The sequence below is a fragment of the Gastrolobium bilobum genome, unplaced genomic scaffold, assembly GCF_033153095.1.
Source record: "Gastrolobium bilobum isolate Gb01-03AN ecotype WA unplaced genomic scaffold, APGP_CSIRO_Gbil_v1 utg909, whole genome shotgun sequence".
NCBI lineage: Eukaryota > Viridiplantae > Streptophyta > Magnoliopsida > Fabales > Fabaceae > Gastrolobium > Gastrolobium bilobum.
The window spans coordinates 1,232,815-1,253,167 of record NW_026895707.1 but is presented as its reverse complement, the minus strand read 5'-3'; the positions used below and the strand labels follow the sequence as shown (position 1 = coordinate 1,253,167).

The 20,353-nt window shown below is 33.5% G+C and overlaps 2 protein-coding genes across 2 annotated transcripts; both read right to left on the bottom strand.

The window, feature by feature from the left end:
• Positions 1–5,492: 5,492 nt before the first annotated feature.
• Positions 5,493–8,628, bottom strand: LOC133293352 (glyoxylate/hydroxypyruvate reductase HPR3-like). The gene is made up of 2 exons (XM_061491915.1): positions 8,063–8,628; positions 5,493–6,265 (listed from the first exon to the last, which is right to left on the bottom strand). The coding sequence occupies exons 1-2, from the start codon at positions 8,504–8,506 to the stop codon at positions 5,738–5,740; spliced, it is 972 nt and encodes a 323-aa protein (XP_061347899.1). The 5' UTR covers positions 8,507–8,628; the 3' UTR covers positions 5,493–5,737.
• A 5,126-nt stretch (positions 8,629–13,754) lies between these two features.
• On the bottom strand, positions 13,755–18,765 carry LOC133293044 (UTP:RNA uridylyltransferase 1). Its single transcript, XM_061491558.1, has 6 exons — positions 17,431–18,765; positions 16,741–17,112; positions 15,617–15,840; positions 15,398–15,461; positions 14,684–14,880; positions 13,755–14,081 (listed from the first exon to the last, which is right to left on the bottom strand). The coding sequence occupies exons 1-6, from the start codon at positions 18,676–18,678 to the stop codon at positions 13,871–13,873; spliced, it is 2,316 nt and encodes a 771-aa protein (XP_061347542.1). The 5' UTR covers positions 18,679–18,765; the 3' UTR covers positions 13,755–13,870.
• Positions 18,766–20,353: the final 1,588 nt, after the last annotated feature.

Below are 20,353 nucleotides of genomic sequence, written 5' to 3'. Positions count from 1 at the left end.
TTTATTGGTTTATTTCTTTGCTCAAGCTCAAACTATATGTAATGGCCTATAATACATAATGGCATGTATTGAATCACATAATGGCCAGTAATTCATAAAAGATATATAATTGTAATAAGCAAATGCTCAGATCCACTGCCATCTGTTTGCATCAAATATTTGAGTCCTTTGTCTGTCTCCATTGCCATCTCAAGATCACTATCTGTTGTATAGGCAAATGCTCAGCTCCACTGCCAATCCAAATGCCCTGACCATCTTATAAGCATTGAGCTATTTTTCTGCATACATAGGCCATGTGAATAGTGGTACCCCAAACCACAGGAACATCACATTTGAATAATCAGAAATGCAATGTAATATGGTAAATGTATGGTAATAATCAGAAAACATCACATTTGAATACAAAATATGGAACATCACAAAACATCCATAACTTGAGATTTTTTGTATCATGTACAATGTAATAATCAGAAATTAAGAAACATCACATTTGAATACAAATTATATGGTAAATGAAATCAGTGGCAATTTACCATTCATCAGACTTGTCATTAATTTGAAGATGTCATCAAAATACAGGAGGGGTTTACAAAATAAAGCCAATTGTGTTGTCAATAATTGTGAATAAAAAAAAGGCCATTCCAAGACTAATATTATAGTCTTCACTACCATTCATAGTTTGTTGTTCCAGGCACAATATATCATCCATTCACACTCTTCACTACTACATTTGGCTCGTGCTCTGATCTTGTCATTTTTCAGCCACTTAAATTGTCTCCCAAGAGACTAATATTATAGTCTTTCACAGCATTTTTAAATTGATCTAAACTCACAAACTCCATTCCATGCTCTAAGTGGACATGACCAAATGTATTATCTTCATTAAACTTTGGAAAGACAGGTCTTTCAACCTCCTCATCACTACTTGAAGGAGGAGTCTTCAGCTCTTCAGAGTTATATCCATACACATCCTCTTCAAATGACATTTCCTGGTCCTCCTCTTCCATGTTTTTTCTCATGCCTGCTACTCAACATCCTTTTTTTTCTTTTTGTCACACTTTTTTTTCCAGTAACCCGAGGTATACAATCATACTCCTCTTCATCTTCTGTTTGGTCCTCAAAACCTGGGGGAGGAGGCTTATATGGCTCATCCTCTACACTGTCATATGAATCACTAAACAATCCATTGTCATCTCCACTATGATATCCATCACCAGAGGTCCTATGATCATATCCACTGCCAAATGAATCACCATGCACCCTTTCATCATCACCACTGTCACATTCTAACCCATCACTCTCTTCTACAGGTGCAGGTGCTACAATATCAGGGATTGCAATGCAATCTTCAAAATATATATCTATCTTGTACCCATTAGCTAAGGCAGCCTTAACCATTTATACAATATAGGAGTCTTTACTAAGAGGTCTTAAACCTACCTCTAGATCAGACTCATTTGGCTTGAGCCACAACATCTGTTTACAACTCTCATACCCATAACCTTTGAATAGAGTTTCAATGTCACGCAGGTTCACAAAATCAGCATCCATCTCAGGTAAATCATCTACTATACCATTTACATAGGTTAGGACCCCTTCATTATTTCTCACCAACACACCCCCAAGATGATACCTTATCACTATATATTCATCCATCTGTAAAACAGATAGACCACATTGCCATTACTTCACACTACCACATTACCAACCAATTTTATTTCACATTATTCCCAAACAAGCAATTTTTAATACAACATCAAGATGCCTATATAACTCAACACTCGGGGAGAAACATACAGTAACTTATGGAAACAGACAAAACATGTCAGCTTTACAAAATAGGCATGCAATTCATTTACCCAACATGAGGGTCCACAAAACACTAAAAAATACGAACACATTACTCAAAAGGGGACCACATACTAAAAAAGGTTTGTATTTTCTAAACCCTAACCATAACTTTAGCAGGGACCATATTCAATATAAATTACAGAACCATTGTGAGGGGGGACCACATATAAAATTCAATTTCGTACAACACGTACCTTCCTGCATATGAGTTAACACCCACAATCGTACTCTCCTCCTACCACTAAAAAAACAGCCGAGTTCCAAATCCTTGCAAGTGCAAGCTCGATCTCCACCCAAAAACCACCCCAACTCACAATGCTGACCAGTAATGAAGCTCAGGAGTAAACTTGGGGGTTCTTCGCAAGTAACTAGTACAGTTAGTGTGTCACAACAGTAACAACCAAGGCAGTGAATGATTAATCTCAACGAACGATGCCGTTCGCTTATAATACATGCATTTAACTCATCTTCAAAACGTCTTTGTCTTTTTTCCATGGTGGACTGTTTCATTCTGAGTCAGCAAACTAACGTGACAAGTGTGCACCCTTACATTGGTCGTTGGATGCCAACTAACAGAAGGACTAACGTGGCTTGTTTTTTAAAATTTGAGGGACCACGAATGCCCTTTTTTATTGCAAGGGACCAAAAAGGGTTCCATGAAATTTGTCAAGAACCAAAAAGGGTATTTACTCACAGTTTATTTAACTAAATCAAGAAAAAAATTTGTGATCGATTGTTGTAATTATCTATTGACATATTTGTTAAAAGGAAGGTATTTAGAACTTGTGATAATGATTAAAAAAAAGCCCAAACCGCAGTGATTTACTAATGGGTCTGTCAATCTTCCTTAAGGTGGTGTTTGGTTGGGAGCTTTTCAGCGAATATCTATGTTTTTGAAGTATGGCTTTTAGAAACACCATGTTTATTTCAACGTATTTTCACCAAAAACTCATCTATCCAATTTGTCTGGATTTATGAGAAACATAGATATCCGCACTGTTTAGAAACCCAATTTGAAGGTGGGATTTTTTGAAAAACCGGTTATCTGGCTTTTAATGCACTGTTGATTTCATAAAGTTACCTAATTTTCCCAGTAAAGTTTTTCTCCACCAAACAACTTTTTTTTACATTTTTCTACCTATCTCACTTTATCTATCTTTCCAATCATTTCTCTATCTATTATATTTTCCTACTATTTCAAAAAAATTTCCGAAACCAAACGCTCCCTAAACGAAAAGAAGAATGTCCACCATCGAGACATCTTTTTTAAAAAAAGTGGGACCCAAAATTAAAAAAAAATCATCACACTAAATTTTAATGGTCATATTTAGTTTACGGCATGTAAACATTTCTGCATTTAAAGCAGAAATATTTTTGCCTTTACTAATATGTACAAAAGGAGAGAAACTAAAAAGTTATATATTAATTGTTCAATGTCTCAGAACTATGACTTGTTGCCTCTGGAATTCCAGATCAATAGGGAAAAAGTTCACTATAATTTAGTCACCTATATTACAATTCAAAACGTGACAATAAGAGAATAACTTTACAAGCATATGTATTGTCCATTGCCTAACCTACATGCATTCTCAAACGAGGAAAACAGTTTGTTTTAGAATTATTGAACAAGGGGTGATAAAGGGTAAATCCCACGGTTCTACCACCCTAAAATCTTTCTTCCATTTCTTTTAATCTCCACTGTGCTTGAGCTGAAAAACCCACCATTCCTTCCTTTGGGTGTTATGATGGCTGTACCTTAAGGCGCAAATGGAACTCTCTCTGCCCTACAAGCCTTGGTCCTCATCAGTTTAGGGAATGCATGAGATATGATAGTAAATAATGATAAAAAGCTATGAGTATCTCATGACCGAATCAATTAAAGAAATGATGTGTTCTGTTTTCGACCTTAGAAGAAAAGAATTCTAGTTGTCTTGTTTTAGCCAAGAATGATAGATGAAATACCAAAATTTTATCGTGTAGGTATAAGAATTTTGGGGACAATTAAGAGTGATGGGGGGGCCGAACTTTCATATGCTAGGATTTACTTATGTAAACACTAGCTGAAAACTATGTCATGGTTATGTTTTAGGTGCAATTGGTGGTTCTAAGGAAATTCCAAAGAAGAACTGAGTGCCAAGCTAAATTTTCAGCATCGAGGTAAGTGTATTAACCTCCTTGATTGTGTTAAACTGCTTTGGTGTGACCTTGGGTGTTTAAATACCATGCATGTATGTTGTTGGAGATTGAATTACCATGGAGGAACTCACACTTCATGGCTATATGTTAATGATAATTGAATTACCATGGAGGAACTCACTTCATGGCTATGTTAATGAAAATTGAATTTACCATTGAGGAAGGCGCACCCTCATGGCTATGTGCCCATAAGGCCGAAATACCTTTGGTGGAGAACGCTCCCCATGACTTTATGTTTATAAGATGGTGTTGAACTGCTGCATAAGTATTGTATTTGAGTTCCTTGAGTTGTACCGTGTGTTTGATGCATGATGAGGAATGGTTTTCCACTTATTGAGATTTATCTCACCCTTTTGTGGGCTACTCTTTTACAGGTTCAAAACAAGTTTAATTCAGTTTGAATGTGGAAGACTATGTTTAATTTATATGTACTTGAAGAACCAATCTGGATGTACAAACTATTGTTATTTTCTGCACATGTTGCCTGTATCAAGGATGTTGTAGCTTAACTTTTGTTGTTTGGAACTTAAGTTGTATCAAGGATGTTGTAGCTTAACTTTTGTTGTTTGGAACTTAAGTAAACTTTAAATCTTATGTATGACATGTATGTTGAGTGTAGGAATGATCCAAGATTGAATGTGATAAATTATGAAACACTGTAGTGTTGTGACTTGGGTAATTTAGTGCAATCTAAATGCTGTTGAGGTAAATGATTTTGATAAACTTCTGGTTCTGTAACCGATTTTATAAATTTTATATCTGGAGTTGTAGCGCTCCAAAAAAAAATATGAGTGATATATTGAATTGAAGGCCTGGATGTCTACTTTGATTGGTAAAAATTTCAGGTCAATTGGGTGAGTAGAATGGTACAGTTTAGTGGTTGAAGGTCCATTGCCCGAATTGGCAGCATAGCCCTAGACAGAAAATGGTGATTTTGGGCAGTTTTAGTCTAACAGGCATAATAAATTCTACATGTGTCTGATTTTTGTGAAACCAGTTGCATTTGAAAGATAAGACCTCAATCTAGAATCCTTTAAAATTTCAGAATTTTTAGAGACACCTAGAAACTGCAGTTCACTGCGGAAGTTAGGGAAAATTCTTGATCTTTCCTTCACGTTTTTCATTTAACAGTCTATCTCTAACTTGCATAAAATGGGCTAGAGACCTCCGTTTTGAGTGATTCCAGTTGCATTTGAAAGCTCTACCATGCTATTTTCTGTCTACCAATTTTAAGAGCAGTTGGAGAGTGTATGAATTGTCACGAAGGGCGCAAGTAAGCTGCCATGTTCTATGGCTGATTTAAGGACAGCCAGTTTAGAGAGTTTGTAGCTTGGACTCTAGAAGTCCTATTGGATTCATTCCTTTTGCAATTAAACCTGTATTCAGAACCTTACAATTGAATTAGAATTAAAATCACATAACTAGGAATTAGGCGAAAAGAGTCTACACTAAGTGGACATAAATAAACAACAAAGTGTTAACGTCTGAATTGACTGTTTTACTGCTTGATGAGGTAAAACTTGTGTGTGCTTATTGCTTCCATGCTACATGTAAATTACAACACTTGTCACACAAGTCTAGTTGTACACATATACATTGAAAATGACATGAACGTTGGAAATGTCACAAGAAGACTCCCCCACAAGGAAGCGTGATACAAAAAGAAAATAAAAAAATATGAAGAACCAATTCAATCAACTATGACTGGAGTAATCAGAGGCTTATTTGAGAAGAAGGCTTCCAAATTGTGTGCCATAAGTTGGCACATACCCATGTAAGACTCTGAAGTTAAAGCAGCTAAATGTGGTGATAGGACCACATTATCCAACCCAAAGAACTCTTTAGGAACATGAGGCTCACCCTCAAACACATCCAAACCAGCACCACCAACCTCTCCATCCATTAAACACTTCAACAATTCCTTTTCATCTATGAGAGCCCCTCTTCCAACATTGATTATGATTCCTTCTTTTCCCAATGCCAACATGACTTCTCTGTTGATCATGTGCCTTGTTTGGTCATTTAGTTCACAACAGAGAACAAGTACATCACTGTTAGTTGCAAGCTCAACAACACTGCCATAGAAAGGGTATGAAACAAATGGCTTTTTGCTCCTAGAGTGGTATAATACAGTGCATCCAAAGCCCTTAACTAGCCTATGTGCAACTTCCAAGCCAATTTTTCCCAAACCAATAATACCAACCTTCTTGTCTCCCAGCTGAAACATCATTTGTATGCGTATATATAAATAGATATAGATAGAATGCATGACAATCAACATTCACATATTTGTGTTGATACATGGTGTATTATTAAAAATTATGTCAAGCATTATCAGTTTCGAAATGGAATATAAAATTATTCATGTATTTTCATCAAATAACTTAGCTAAACTTATTTGAACTAAGAAAACTCTTGAAATGAAACCATAACATGTCCTATTAGACTAAACTCTGTTGGATGCGTTGTCAACTTCAAACGTTTCTCCCCACGTCTATATTTTGATATTTTTTGACATTAAAGATTGAGATTTTGAAATTCTTCCTCCGAGTAACATCTCTGAGGAGAATTTCTCTATCAGAAAATTTTTATGTCCTCCATGGAAAAATTTACCATCATATGTAATTTAATATGTATCATTTTAATTACCAAAAAAAATGTATCATTTTAAGTATGTAAATTATTACTATTATCTATTAGTTTAATAATAATTTTTAATATTACTACAAAAATGGCACATATTAAATAATACAAAACAAAAGTATTTTATTATTTTAAAAACACTCTAAAAACTTCAAATTTCTCTATCTCTTAAACCTCTCTCTCATTACACAAAAACCAAAACTAGATTTTACAAAAATTAGTGCTAGCCTAATCTTTGCAACGCCTTAACTTTAATCTTACCAAAGAAATGTAAAATCAATTAATACATCATAAAATATTACTAGTAAGTTAAATTATTAATCTAATATCATAAAGCCACTATGGGCTAATGACGAGAAACTTGAGTAGGTTCAAACCCAGTGCCGTACAAGAAAAAAAAAATCTAGTATCATATAAAAGAAACCTTAAATACAAGAATATATTTATGGCTTCTTTTCGCATGTAAGTAGAATCATAACATAACTATCAAGAAAAGAAAAAGAAGTAGAATCGTAAAATTTCTCATGTAAAGTAAAATCATAAAAAATTTACTTGTTTAATTGTTTAGGCAAACTATTTATTCATCTAATCCAAAAAGACATGAATTCTAGATTCAAACAGTATATAAAAATCAATATTGATTTACCATGCACCGTGCATACAAAATGTGCATGGAAAAATGCACGATTTAAATGTACACAATAATAATGGGCGTTTTACATAGCATAACACTGGATCGGCGCAAGTTGACTTTTACATAAATCGAGAGTGATATACAATTTGATCAAATTTTCACATTAAATTGATAAATAGATTATAATTACATAATTAGACTTAGGGTTTTATGCATCTCATATTATATCATATGAGCCTTCTTATAATATACTTAGAAAAAATCATATGTAAAATTCACGTAAACACGAAAATTAACTGGTGTGTAAAAAAAAATTCATTTCTCATGTACCAGAATAAAACCCTTAGACTTAAATGTGTCGAAAAGATATTTTTTTTAGGAATAGGATATTGTAACAATCAAATAATATTACTATTAATATTATTATCAACCAATTTTACTGTTAGATCGATTATATTAATTCAATGGTTATATTTATTTTTATCTTTGTATGGTTATGATTCTCCATATTTAATACTTTATATTTATTTTCACATTTGTATGGTTATGATTTTCTATATTTAATGCTTTCACTTTAAATATGGGGAATCATAATCATATAAAGATGAAAATAAATATAACCGTTGGATCAACGTAATCGATTTAACGATAAAATTAATTGGTAATAATACTATTTAGTTGTTAGAGTATCCTTCCCAGTTTTTTGTAAACGAAAAAGTAAATAAATAAATAACAAACCTTGGATCCGAGGGGAAAATTCCAGGGAGGGGGAACATGTCTTCTCAAATAGCGATCGGCGGCGGAGATTTTGGTGACGACGTCAATCAACAAACCGACGGCCAAGTCGGCGACATCCTCGGAGAACAAGTTTCCTATGCCGGCAACCTGAACTCCGCGGCGGCCGCACTCGGACAAGTCTATGTGGTCGGTTCCGGAGCTAGGGGTGAGAACAAGGCGGAGAGATGGAAATAATCCGAGGGCGTCGGCGTTGAGGGGTTGTCCGCCGTAGCAGATGAGAGCGGTTATGGATGAAGGGTCATGGTCTCCGGTGGCTATGAATTGGCGTAAAGGGAGAGAGGAAAGGTTTAGGAAATGGAACTTGTTAGAGTAGTGGCGTTGGAATTCGGAGGAGACCATAGGAGGAAGGAGAAGAAGGACACGTGGGAGATTTTGGTTCGCCATCGATGAACAACTGTGAGATGAATCGGAAGGAGAGGGGTCATAGTTCACTCCACAAAGCCAATGTCAACGGTGATAAGCGCTTTTTTTTTTTATAGAACGATCAAATTGTGGAACATTGACGCCCTTTTGTTTTTTTGAATATAATATACCTTAATGCTGCTAAGGAATCGAATTTTTTTTTTAAACTATCAAGGCATCCTAGCAGCTAAAATAGTCACTTATTGTGAACCCGTGGCCGGACATGTGTCTCGTCCATAGTAGCTAAGTCATCGATCATGATGCCATGGCAATTTGGCAAAATAAAATTCAACTACATGATATTAAGGTGTATTATATTTAAAAAAGACACAATACTGTCAGTGTCCCTCGAACTGTCATGATTTTTCAAGATTTGATCTGAGAATTAAGCAGTAATGAGTATAAGATCCATTATTGCTGAAAGCTGATCCTTATATTCGTAACAATGTGACAAAATAATAATTCAGTTACGTATTAATAAAAAACCGTCAATTAGGACCCGCTTTCAGGAATAATGAATCATGTGGCTGTATCTATATCACTGCTATTCAGGACCAGTCGTTACTGAGGTCCTGTAATATTTTGGAAAAAAATGTTCTACAGCGCGGCATTTAAATAAAGAGAAAAATTACGCACACTCTTTGATAACTGTGTCATCTTTTTCTTTTCTTTTCTTTTCTTTTTATTTTTCAGCTGGTGGAGTCCACAAGTTTGTTTTTATAACAAGAGATAACTTATCTCCCTTTAACATGATATTAATAAAATCCTTAAATTGTCATGTCTTCTTCTTCTGCTGTTCAATCACTTTCTTTAATGATATCATAGGGTGATTAATATTTTGCCTTCTTTTGAAATTTATTTATCACTTCTTCTCACTTCCATATTATATATCGTCTTATTTTTAAATTAAATATTAATTTATACGTGTTTGACCGATATTGTTTAACTAATCTATTAATTTATTCATGTAGATGTCAGTTAAATATTAATCAAACATAAAAAATTATTATATAATTTGAGAGAATAGACAAAAATAATATGTAATCCGGAAGAAGAAGAAAGTAGTAAATTAATTTTCAAATAGGATAAAATAGTCAATCAAACTAATTTCATATCATTATTCCAACATTATATCAATTTTATGATAAATTTTTAAATTTATTTTTATAAAATATTGATGATAAATATAAGGGAAAAGTGATATTTATAAATATCATTCTTTTCACAAATTTCCTTTTGGAAGGAGTATCAAGATAAATCTCTTTTTCACTTTCTTTTGGATAAGGTTGTAAGAGTTGTACTTTGACAAAATAAAATTAAAAAGGAAAAAGTTCAAAAATCTGTTTTGAATCACTTACACTCATATTTTTTATTTTTAATCACTTAATTATATGTAATTTTTTTTATCCACACTCCTTTTTAACACTGTTAGAAACTTAATTAAATATTTATATTTTACCCTTCTTAAAAGAAGAAAAATAAAGTGACAAAAGAGAAAGAAAAATAAAGCTAAATATTATGAAAACTTAAAACACTTAATAAAAGACTAAAAGGAAAAACAATAAAAGAAAAAAAGATCAAATGTGTCAAAATAACAAAAAAATAAGAACAAATACGTTAAAAATTACAATAGCGACATAAAAGATTAAAATAAATATTTCCAAAAAAAAAAAAGATTAAAATAAAAAAATAGTCTAAATGAAAAAGAGAACTGAAGATAAAAAATAGAAGATAAAATTAAGATAAAAAATAGAAGAAAAAATTAAGATAAAAAAGAAATAGAAAAAAAGAAATCACTATTATGAGTTTCCAATATATTTGATTTTATTTTTTTCTATTTTTTTGTTTTGGGTCTATTTTATTCTTTTTTATTTAAATATGTTTCTTCCTTTTTCCATTTTTTATTTTTTTAACCTTTTGATTTTTTTATCACTATCGAAAGAAATGGAAGAAAAATAAGATAAAATATAAATAAAGAAAAAGAAATCTGTGTTGTAAATTTTCAACATATTTAATCATATTTTTTTTGCTCAGTCTACTTTATTCTTTTTTATTTAGGTATATTTAATTTTATTTTTTTACTTTGTCTTTTCTGTTGTAATTTTTCAACAACTTGATTTTTTTTCTTCTATTTTTTTATTCTTAATCTATTTTCTTTTTTTTTATTTAGACACATTTGATTTTTTTTCTTCTATTTTTTTCTTTTAGTATTTAATATAGATGTTTTAAGTTTTCATAATATTTGGTCTTATTTTTCTTTTTTTAATCACCCCTTTTTCTTTTTCTAATAAGGATAAAGTAAGTATATTAGTTAAGTTTTTAAAAGTATTAAGGAGCGATGTGGATGAAAAAAATCAGATGGGATTAAATAATTAAAAAATAGGGGTATAATTGATTCAAACAATATCATAAGAGATTTTTGAACTTTTCGTAATTAAAAATTAAGTTTAAACCTTAGAGTAAATACTTGACTATGTGCAAAAGATATTGTAAAACGTGATGCACTACTTATTACGTATGCGTCACCTGTTTTTACAAATTATTTATTGAATGTAAAAAGCATAATAGAATGATGCGGAGACTTATTTATAGATTAAAGTTATAAAAAAATTATTTTGACAACAAAAAATATTTAAAACAGTGTTTTAAAACTCCACCTCACTCCTGGATTGACCCGGGTCAACCCCGACCCCTCCCTTTTGAGGGTTGGAGTCACAAGTTGGACCCTATATGCACATCGACCCCTCCGACCCCCAAAACTTGGCCGGATTTCAGTGACTCCTGGGTCAGAAGGGTCAAAGGGGTCACTGCATGTTTTTTTTTTAAAGAAAATTCAATGACACATCGTCGTTTTATTAAAAGATTAAAATAAAAATGGTTGCAAACTTAAATCTAATCGTTCTCTTCTCTCCCAGCGACCTAGACTTGTGTATCTTGATATTTTGGTATCATTAGAATATGAGTTTTGTACTTTGGTATCTTGATACTTTAATTAGGTTATGTAATATTGACTTGTGGTTGTAATTGGTGAATTATGTTAAGTATATTTTGAATCTTCGAGGATTGGTAATTTATTTTTTAATATTTTCATATAGGATATATGTATTTATATTTTTTTAATATATAAAACTGGGTCAGCGTAGAGACCCCATGACCACCCGGTTGAATCTGTGACTCCATGAACCCTTACCTCGACCGGGTCGATGGCCGGGCCGAGTTTTTAAACACTGATTTAAAAAAATTCTAGACCCTTTATGGCGTTTACCATATACTGCCACGAATATATTGCATTTTAATGATTCAAAGTATGTTTTGCCATTGAGGATTTCAAGGCTAAGTCACCAGCAACAAAATTTGTAGTGAAAACTTTGAATAATCTACATTCCAAGTTTTGCAATTGTGTACTTTAATGAGTGAGAGAGAGCGAGTTTTTAATCAATGCTATAAAACACCAAGACTCTCTAACAACTTGGCTTTGATAAAAGAGGAAAACAAGATAAAAAAATAAACCAAAAAAATGAAAGAAATTTTCTTACAGCTAGCCTAGCCTCTTAGGCTAGACACCAATTGTGAAGCTACGATGCATGAATACGGGACACAGGACACGGCACTCGGACACGTTAATTCTAAAAAATATTAAATTTTGACACGTTAGGACACGTTTTGATATTAAATAATATTTTTAATATATATAATATAGTTTACATTTAATATATATAGCAACTCATAATAACTTATATACTAATCAAATATTCAAATTTCATAACATAATTATTAAAAAAAAAAATAGAAACATCCCAAAGTGTAAAGTGGAAAAAAATAGAAAAATTATTTTACTTATGATTACACACGGTTCAATTACATACAGACACACACATATACATATAGGGGCAAGATCCTTTAACACTGGTGTCAAACTTTAAAATTTGACATCAAATCATAACCGTTGATTTTCGTCAATCAACGATTATCATTTATTGGAAATCAAACTCATTAATTAATATTAATTCTCAATAAATGATAACCGTTGATTGGCGGAAATCAACAGTTGAGATTTGGTGTCAAATTTTAAAGTTTGACACCGGTGTCAAATCTCATATATATATATATATATATATATATATATATATATATATATATGAGGTAGGATCCTTTGACACCGGTGTAAAATTTGAAGTTTCACACCTCATCTGAGAGCCGTTAGATCAAAAAAGATCAACGACTCTAATTTGTGAGCATGTGACACCATTGATCTTTTTTGATCTAACGACTCTCAGATGAGGTGTGAAACTTCAAATTTAACACCGATGTCAAAGGACCATGCCTATATATATATATATATATATATATATATATATATATATTCTTTAAAAAGAAACAAAAAAGAAGCTCAGCCATACCAACTACAACCCACCCGAACCCATTTGGTCCCACCAGCGCAATTGTCTAGAATTGGCCTTAAAAAGCACTAAGAATAAAAACTCTTAATTGTTGACGAAGAAAATAGCTGAAATAAAAAAACCTCCTGCACCTTCCTCATCTTCCTCGGTACCCCCACCATATACACCGCACACACCCGCCTCCCAAGTTCCAAACTTTCCTTCCACCGTCACTCAGATCGGAGATTTGCCACCACCCACCTTAGCATCCGCGCTTCCTCCACTTCCGAAGTGTTGGTCTCCGACAACAACGGAGTGAGACCCGGTTTATATTAAACAAACGAAGTGTTGGTCTCCAAACTTATGAATCATATGGTTTCTGTTGTCCTCGGATTTGAGCTCCATTGAGGTGGATGCTGTCACTGAGACAGAGCTCAAGGAGAATGGGTTCCGCACCACGAGGAGGACGAAGCAGTTGGAGTGTGCACCGTGGGATCTTCGAGGAGCTGGAGTTTTTAATTTTATTAAATATTTTTTTAAATTATAATTTTATTTCTTTTTTTAAAAAAAAATATCAAAACGTGTCCACATCATTAACTGCGTGTCGGATTCGGTCAAATTCGCGTGTCCCACTAGTCAACGTGTTCCAAAAAATTGACTGCATGCCATGTCAGAACGTGTCGATATCCGACACGTAAATTTCTTCAAGAATCACGTATCTGTGCTTCAGAGTTGTGAAGCATACAAATATTCACTAACCGATTGATATATTGAAACTCGCTCAGCATAACATAATTCATGCCTTTCAAATAAAAGATCAAGAAGGCCAAAAGTACTTTACATTTGGATAACATATTTAAAACCCTCATAAATACACATATAAACAAGGTAAATGCAGCAAAATAAGCTTTACAAGCTGAGCGTCCATTACCTTACCTATGAATCTATATTCAAAACAACTGGTCAATCAACTACGGACATAAGGCTCAAAAAGTTTAACGCATGGATTTGGATCATACTGCATAATATCAGCAGCTCGTTCAAACTCTTCCCTGAGAACTTTGATGCTATGTTTATCTACCACTCGACCCAGATCATGAGATATTTCAAAAGGATCCTCTATGCATATCAAATGGCGATCATTACCAATCCTTCTTGTCCAGTCCTTCTCTCGCTTGCTACACAAAAAGCAGCATCATATATTTAGTTAAATGAAAAGTCTTGTCCAAAGCCCTATACTTGCTATAAAATACCATCCTCACAAAAGATTTAAATGAACAAAGCATTACAGATTTTATCCCAACAAAAGCCAGATATATTTTACCCCAGGGAAGCACTATAAGGAGAAACCAATAGTCCCAAAGTGATAACAGAACAGAACTGCAAAGCACACGGAGGCGATAACTAGAGGAAGAAACAGAAAGAAGGCAATGGCCAATAACAAACTTCAGATCTATTGAATGCTAGGCCATGAAACAAAAGTTTGCTTTTATTGTTTTTCTATTTTATTCAACATTACAGCTATTTTATTCAAGCAGGGATAAAAGAAATAGACTGCATCAGGAAATCACAATGTGATTCCACCCCCTCCCTATTGGCTTATTAATGCAAGATAAGTTCATTTCAGTACTTAGCATTACTGATTGCTTAGTACATTATTTATAAACCCCTGATGTCAGAAAACAACAACAAATTTGTACAACAAAAACCAACAACAACCATTAGAACTATTAAGAGAACTATGAAGATTTTAAAATTTATAGATACTTAGTTCTCTTACCTGATTATGCTTCCTGTACGTACAGATATAACAGCATTTGCATAATCATGACAATATGCCCAATAATAGAAAAATCCCCACACAAGCTGAGAAATAGTTTCCTTGTTATGGCGTCCAAAATCAGAAAGTTTTTCAACTTGATCAAAGTAAGCACAATCAATATCGTCCACAGTCACAGAGTATGTTGCCTCCATCTCCTATAAAGAAAATAGTATTTCATTAAAAATTACATGCATTATAACTTACAAAACTAGGCATATGATGAACAAACACTACTCTAGTGAAAATGAGTGACATGCTTAATGAGGAAGAATTAGATATGTTCACTTTGAATACTGCAAAAATGTTATTCCATAATATTAGCCATGCCATAGTAAACATGAAAGCATACATGATTCATATATAGTTAAAGTACTTTGCTCCAAGAAAATCCTAGAAGTGAATAGTGTTTTTCCAAAAACAATTGTAGGGATTTGCTATAGCACAGAATTTAAGTGCTTTCCAGCCAATCACATGGAAAAGAAAATGAAAAGAAGCTTAGCACTCTCGGTTAATTTAATTTCACTTTCTATGAATAATAGAAACACCAACCATTGTGTTCAGATGAAAAAGAAGGGTACTTCTGAAACTTAAGTAGCACAAATAACAACATTCTAGAAAGGCCTTGTCCAGATATATCTTTCATGGAGGAATAATGCAAACTAAAGTACACACCTGTAAGCATGGAAGGATAGCAGGTCTTCGCTGTTGTAAAAAATGAATGCACATCAAAACATACCTGAAATTAGAATTGTACAAATTATTATTTTTAGGGCAAAATATCATGTCACCACATTTATCTGCACTCCAATCATTCGATCATAGTAATTTACCTAACTTAGATACGGCAAAACAAATTCATTTCAACAAGAATAGCATCAAAAGCTAACTTACGCATAGCTAGATAAGGTCCCATGGTAGGTTTCATTGACTCCTCTTGACTTTGCCCAATGTTTGATAATAAAAGCCAGCTGCCGTAACCTCAAATCTATGCAGCCATAATCCCGAAGAAGTCTCGTATTTACTACAGCCAGGAGATTGTTAATGCATATGTCACAAGAGATTCCTGTCACTGGATCCATGAGCTTTACTATAGGAACCCTTGCTCGTGTCAATGCCTGTAAACAAACTCAAATTAAGGACTCCAAAAAAAAAAAATTAATTTCAATTTAATTATTCCAAAAAAAAAATTCTCCTTTTCTTTATCTCTCTATTCTTTCATATTTGGGTTATGTTTTATTCCTCAAGGAACCCTTAGCATATCAATGTCTTGCCAAAACCAAGGGTACACAGCACACCAAGCCGACAAAAAATTGCTGGTAAGTTGTAATATTACTCCAGCATTTAATTAAAACGAGAGGTAGGGTGGGAGCAATTCACACAGTACTTCATCCTACAACCTTTTCACATTGTCTCTCTTTCTCTATCCATGTCTCTCACTCTTCCAAATCCAATTTTTTCATTTTTTTTATATCAATATTTAGAACAAAAAAATATTTCATCTTTTATCAAAAAAAGAAATAAAACTCTCCCCAAACCAAACCAACCCTCCCTTACCACCTTCAACCTTCCCCAGCAAGCCAATTATTCATTACCTTGAATAGCAATGAAGTAGATTGCAGAATTGGAAAATTTTATTCCACATGTAGGATTAGGAAGATAATTAACAGAAGTTTACAAACAACATATGATTATGCACATATAAGCTCTCATTGCCTGTGAGAATTTATCAATGAACAATGACAAGGCAGTGGAATAATATATGTCTACGAAATAGAGAATACTTTTCCACCATCTAAGACATAATTCAAAGGCGATCTCCTCATAGCAAATTTCACAATTTATCTCTTATATAAAACAAAAGTCATTATACTTTACGAAAAAATTTCTAATCAGTCATAAAGAAGCAGCTCCTGCTTTAGCAAAATAAGTGTTGAAAATTTCTTTATATATGTAAATGAATACAAACTACCAAGATATACGATAGCAATATATAGAGAACATAGTAATCTTCTCACCTGCACATTCTGCAGGTTATCTGATTGCAAAATATCGGCCAATTTAATTATAATCTGGGATTTCTCCATGCCTGCTTCCTCAATAGCAAGGCAAACATCAATGTCACTTTTTGAAACGTCAAATGAATTAGCACATGATCCATAGAGATAAAGACGAGCTGTTGGCCACTCCTCATTAACTAATTTCTCCAATAACACTAACAATTGCTTTTGCTTCAGCTTTTCTTCTTCAGGAGGTATTAGAGACTCATATATTGCAAGGAAAGGAGCATTAAGACTATCTATGTCTCTTCGACAAAGCATCTGTCTTTTGTACATTCTCGCCCTCTGACTTAGCAGCTGTTGTCCTCTTGAATCTGATGATCTAGCATCCTGATAATAAATGCTGTAAGTAACCTCATGCTTTAAGAATCTATTTCTTTTACACTAAATTGACAAATAATAACATGATATGAACCTCATAATTGGATGATTGATGGCTAACTGTAAAATTCAATCATCTATCTATATTTTTTCCAAAAGCAGTTCTTCAAAGAAATTTAAAATAAAAACTTTCAATGCAGCATCGACAATATCAACAAATACAGGACACTCAAACTACTTGAATTAAATTCAATTAAAAATTTAGTTTTTCAGAATGATTGGCAATCCATATCTACCAGCAATATCAACAAATGGTAAGTATTAAACCTTCTCCCGAGTGCTACGGCGTTGCCCTGAGTTATTCTTGTCATCAGACTCAACCTCAAGCAACAAGGAATCAGCTAACTTCTCCCCAAGGACATCAGCATCAGCATCACCTCTGCCAGAGTCACCCTCCATCTTTGATCTCCTAACTCCCTTATACTTATCTCTAACACCATCTTCAACAATGCCACTCCGAAAATTCGACCTAGAATCTTCAATGCCAGGATGATCAAGCCGTTCAATAGGCCCCATTTCACGTGCCACATTGCCTCTGGTGTTGCTCCTTTCACCAGACACAGTTCTCACACTTTCCTTCTTAGTGTACAAACTCTCATTCCTACCAGCCAATTCACCAGAACCAACAACAACCACCCTAACATCACTACCCTCAGGACCCTTCCTACCAGTGCCAGAACCCCAATAACCCTTTCCCCTGGGCTTGTTTCCAAACCCAGGTGGTGGAGCTCTACTAGTTTCAGGGGTTGCCCCAACAGACCTAAAACTCCCAACCCCACTTCTTTCTTGTTCAACAAAATCTCGATCACCACCATGTAGAACAGCATTCCCAGTCGAATTCGAATTAGGGTTTACCTTGGGGTCCACATGCAAGTTCCTATCAAACCCGTTATAGCTTGTGTGGAACTTCGAATTGAGCAAGGAATCCACATTGGACGAAACTTCAGGAGCAGCATAAGCAACAGGTGGTAAAGACCCGAACTTTAGCTTCAGTTCTTGTTGCTTCTGCTGCTGAACGAAAGCATCGACCCTTTGGTTGATGTCGTTGTTTATGTTGATGCTGCTGTTGCTGTTGCTGTTGTTATTGTTATTGTTTCCTTCAATCGGAAACCCTAAAATTCGCAGATCATCGCCGAAGGGAATTGGGGTAGCGAGGAGGTGGTTTCCGGGTACCCGAGTATGATGAAACGGGTCATGGGGTAACCCGAAAAAGTTTGGCGGGTAAGGAAGAGAGAGAGTGTGGGACCACATAGGAAGATGATGTTGAAGATGATGATGATGATGAGGTTGGGGATGATCTGGACCGTTGGATGGCCACGGAGACGCGGCGACGGGGATCGTGGGGCCCATGATGGCGACGGCGGGATCGACGGCAGGAGATTGTTGTGGCGGCGGTGGCGGGGGCGGGGGATGATGGGGTTGGTGTGGGTGGTGGCGGGGTCCCTGGATAAGAGAGAGGAGGAACTCGCCGCCGTTGGATGACGGCGGCGGTAAGTCACCTCCACCGCCGTTCATTGAAGTGTGTCACGGCGGCGAGGTTGGTGTTTGGTAGGGAGTGGAGCTGTGTGAGTTTTGAAAAAAATTGAGTGAGAAAAAAGTGCGTTAAGGAAAAGCGTTTTGTGAGAGATAAACTTAAAAGAGAAGTTTCGTAACGTAAGAAAGATATTTATATCATAAAATTTTGTGGAAAAATTTGGATGCAATGGGATGCGTCTTTTGATTTTGTTATTTTCCTTTTGGGGCCAATCCTTATTATTATGTTTTAGTGTTTTAGTTGAATACGATTCATGAGGATACACAATACAAAAATCGTATTATTTAGTTAATTTCTCATTATGATTTTATTTTATTTAATAATATTATGTTCTAAAACAAGTGTCGTGGTTTGGATAATAGGTGACATGGATGATAAAAGCGCGTATGAAAGCATTGAAGATTGAACAACACCTTTCATGACTTTTGTTATAAAAGCTATGTTTTTAAAATCTGAAATTAATGATTTCCAAAAAGAAAAAATCTTCTTGGTATATACCGGGTAACATCGGGCAGGATATTATAGGTTTTTTATGAAAATCTATTACGGGATTTTGGTATATACCGGGTAACAACTTAATTTCGATAATCAGTATATCACAAATCTTCTTGTGTGTGATACTTAGGAAGGTGTATTGGATTAAGATTTTGAAAGATTTTCTTTGAGATAAAAGATCTTCTAGATTTTAAAAGATTATTGAAATTGGACGGACTTTAAAAAAAAATTTAAAAGACATTATTTACAATTAAGATTTCATAAGATTGAATTTTAAAGAATTTTAATAGAATTTATAAGATTTGAAAGGACAATATGAATTTATAAGATTTTAAAAAATTATATGAATTTTTAACAAAGATTCAAAATTACAAGAGCCAATAAAAAAATAACAAAGAAATGCAATGATATTAATAAAAAAATGTAAAATGTAACATAATTTTCTCAATCAATAAAACATAATATAAATTTTAACAAACATTCAAAATTACTTAGGAACAACTCTTCACATATCTAAAATTATACTTGTCCTCCATGCATTAGCATTTTCTTGTTCATTCTCTTGGATTTGACCAGTGAGTTAAAAATTATCTTTTTCATTTGGTATCAGAGTTATGCATATATGATTATAAGACCCAATTTTTATTTTTATTAAAATAATTCTAAATTTACATATAGAACTTAAAGTTCATGATAAAATTTCGTTTGAAATTTTTTGCAATTGATCTTGAAAAACTTGGGATTTTTGTTCTACGTGATGAAAGTTTTCTAACTATATATTATAGGTTTGATGTTTGTCCTTTTAAAGGACATAAGTTATGTCATTTTAGGAGAGAGATAGACACAAGGAATAAAAATAATGTAGGAGAAAGTGAGTGATTTTTTTAATTTAAATTTTAAATAAAAAAATCTTATTTTTTGTCTATCTCTCTTTTTATATCATTTAAAATGACAAACACGTTTTATAAAAAAAAAAAATGACAAACACTTTTCTCATATATCATATGCATGTTTTCATTAAGTATTCTAAGAAAATTTCAAATCTAAATTTCTGGATTTTATTACATGAAAGTTTAGAAAATTTCTGAAATTATTTTCAATCGATACATTAAAACCTGAATTTCTGAGTATTCATTAAATTGATTTGGGGCTTTTAAAAAA

Coding starts and splice junctions, on each gene's coding strand:
- LOC133293352 (XM_061491915.1), bottom strand. CDS start 8,506: ATGGCGAACCAAAATCTCCCACGTGTCCTTCTTCTCCTTCCTCCTATG. Junction 6,266..8,062: donor ATTTTCCCCTCGGATCCAAG/GTTTGTTATTTA, acceptor ATGATGTTTCAG/CTGGGAGACAAGAAGGTTGG.
- LOC133293044 (XM_061491558.1), bottom strand. CDS start 18,678: ATGAACGGCGGTGGAGGTGACTTACCGCCGCCGTCATCCAACGGCGGC. Junction 15,841..16,740: donor ATAACCTGCAGAATGTGCAG/GTGAGAAGATTA, acceptor GTTTGTTTACAG/GCATTGACACGAGCAAGGGT. Junction 14,082..14,683: donor CGTACAGGAAGCATAATCAG/GTAAGAGAACTA, acceptor CTTTTTGTGTAG/CAAGCGAGAGAAGGACTGGA.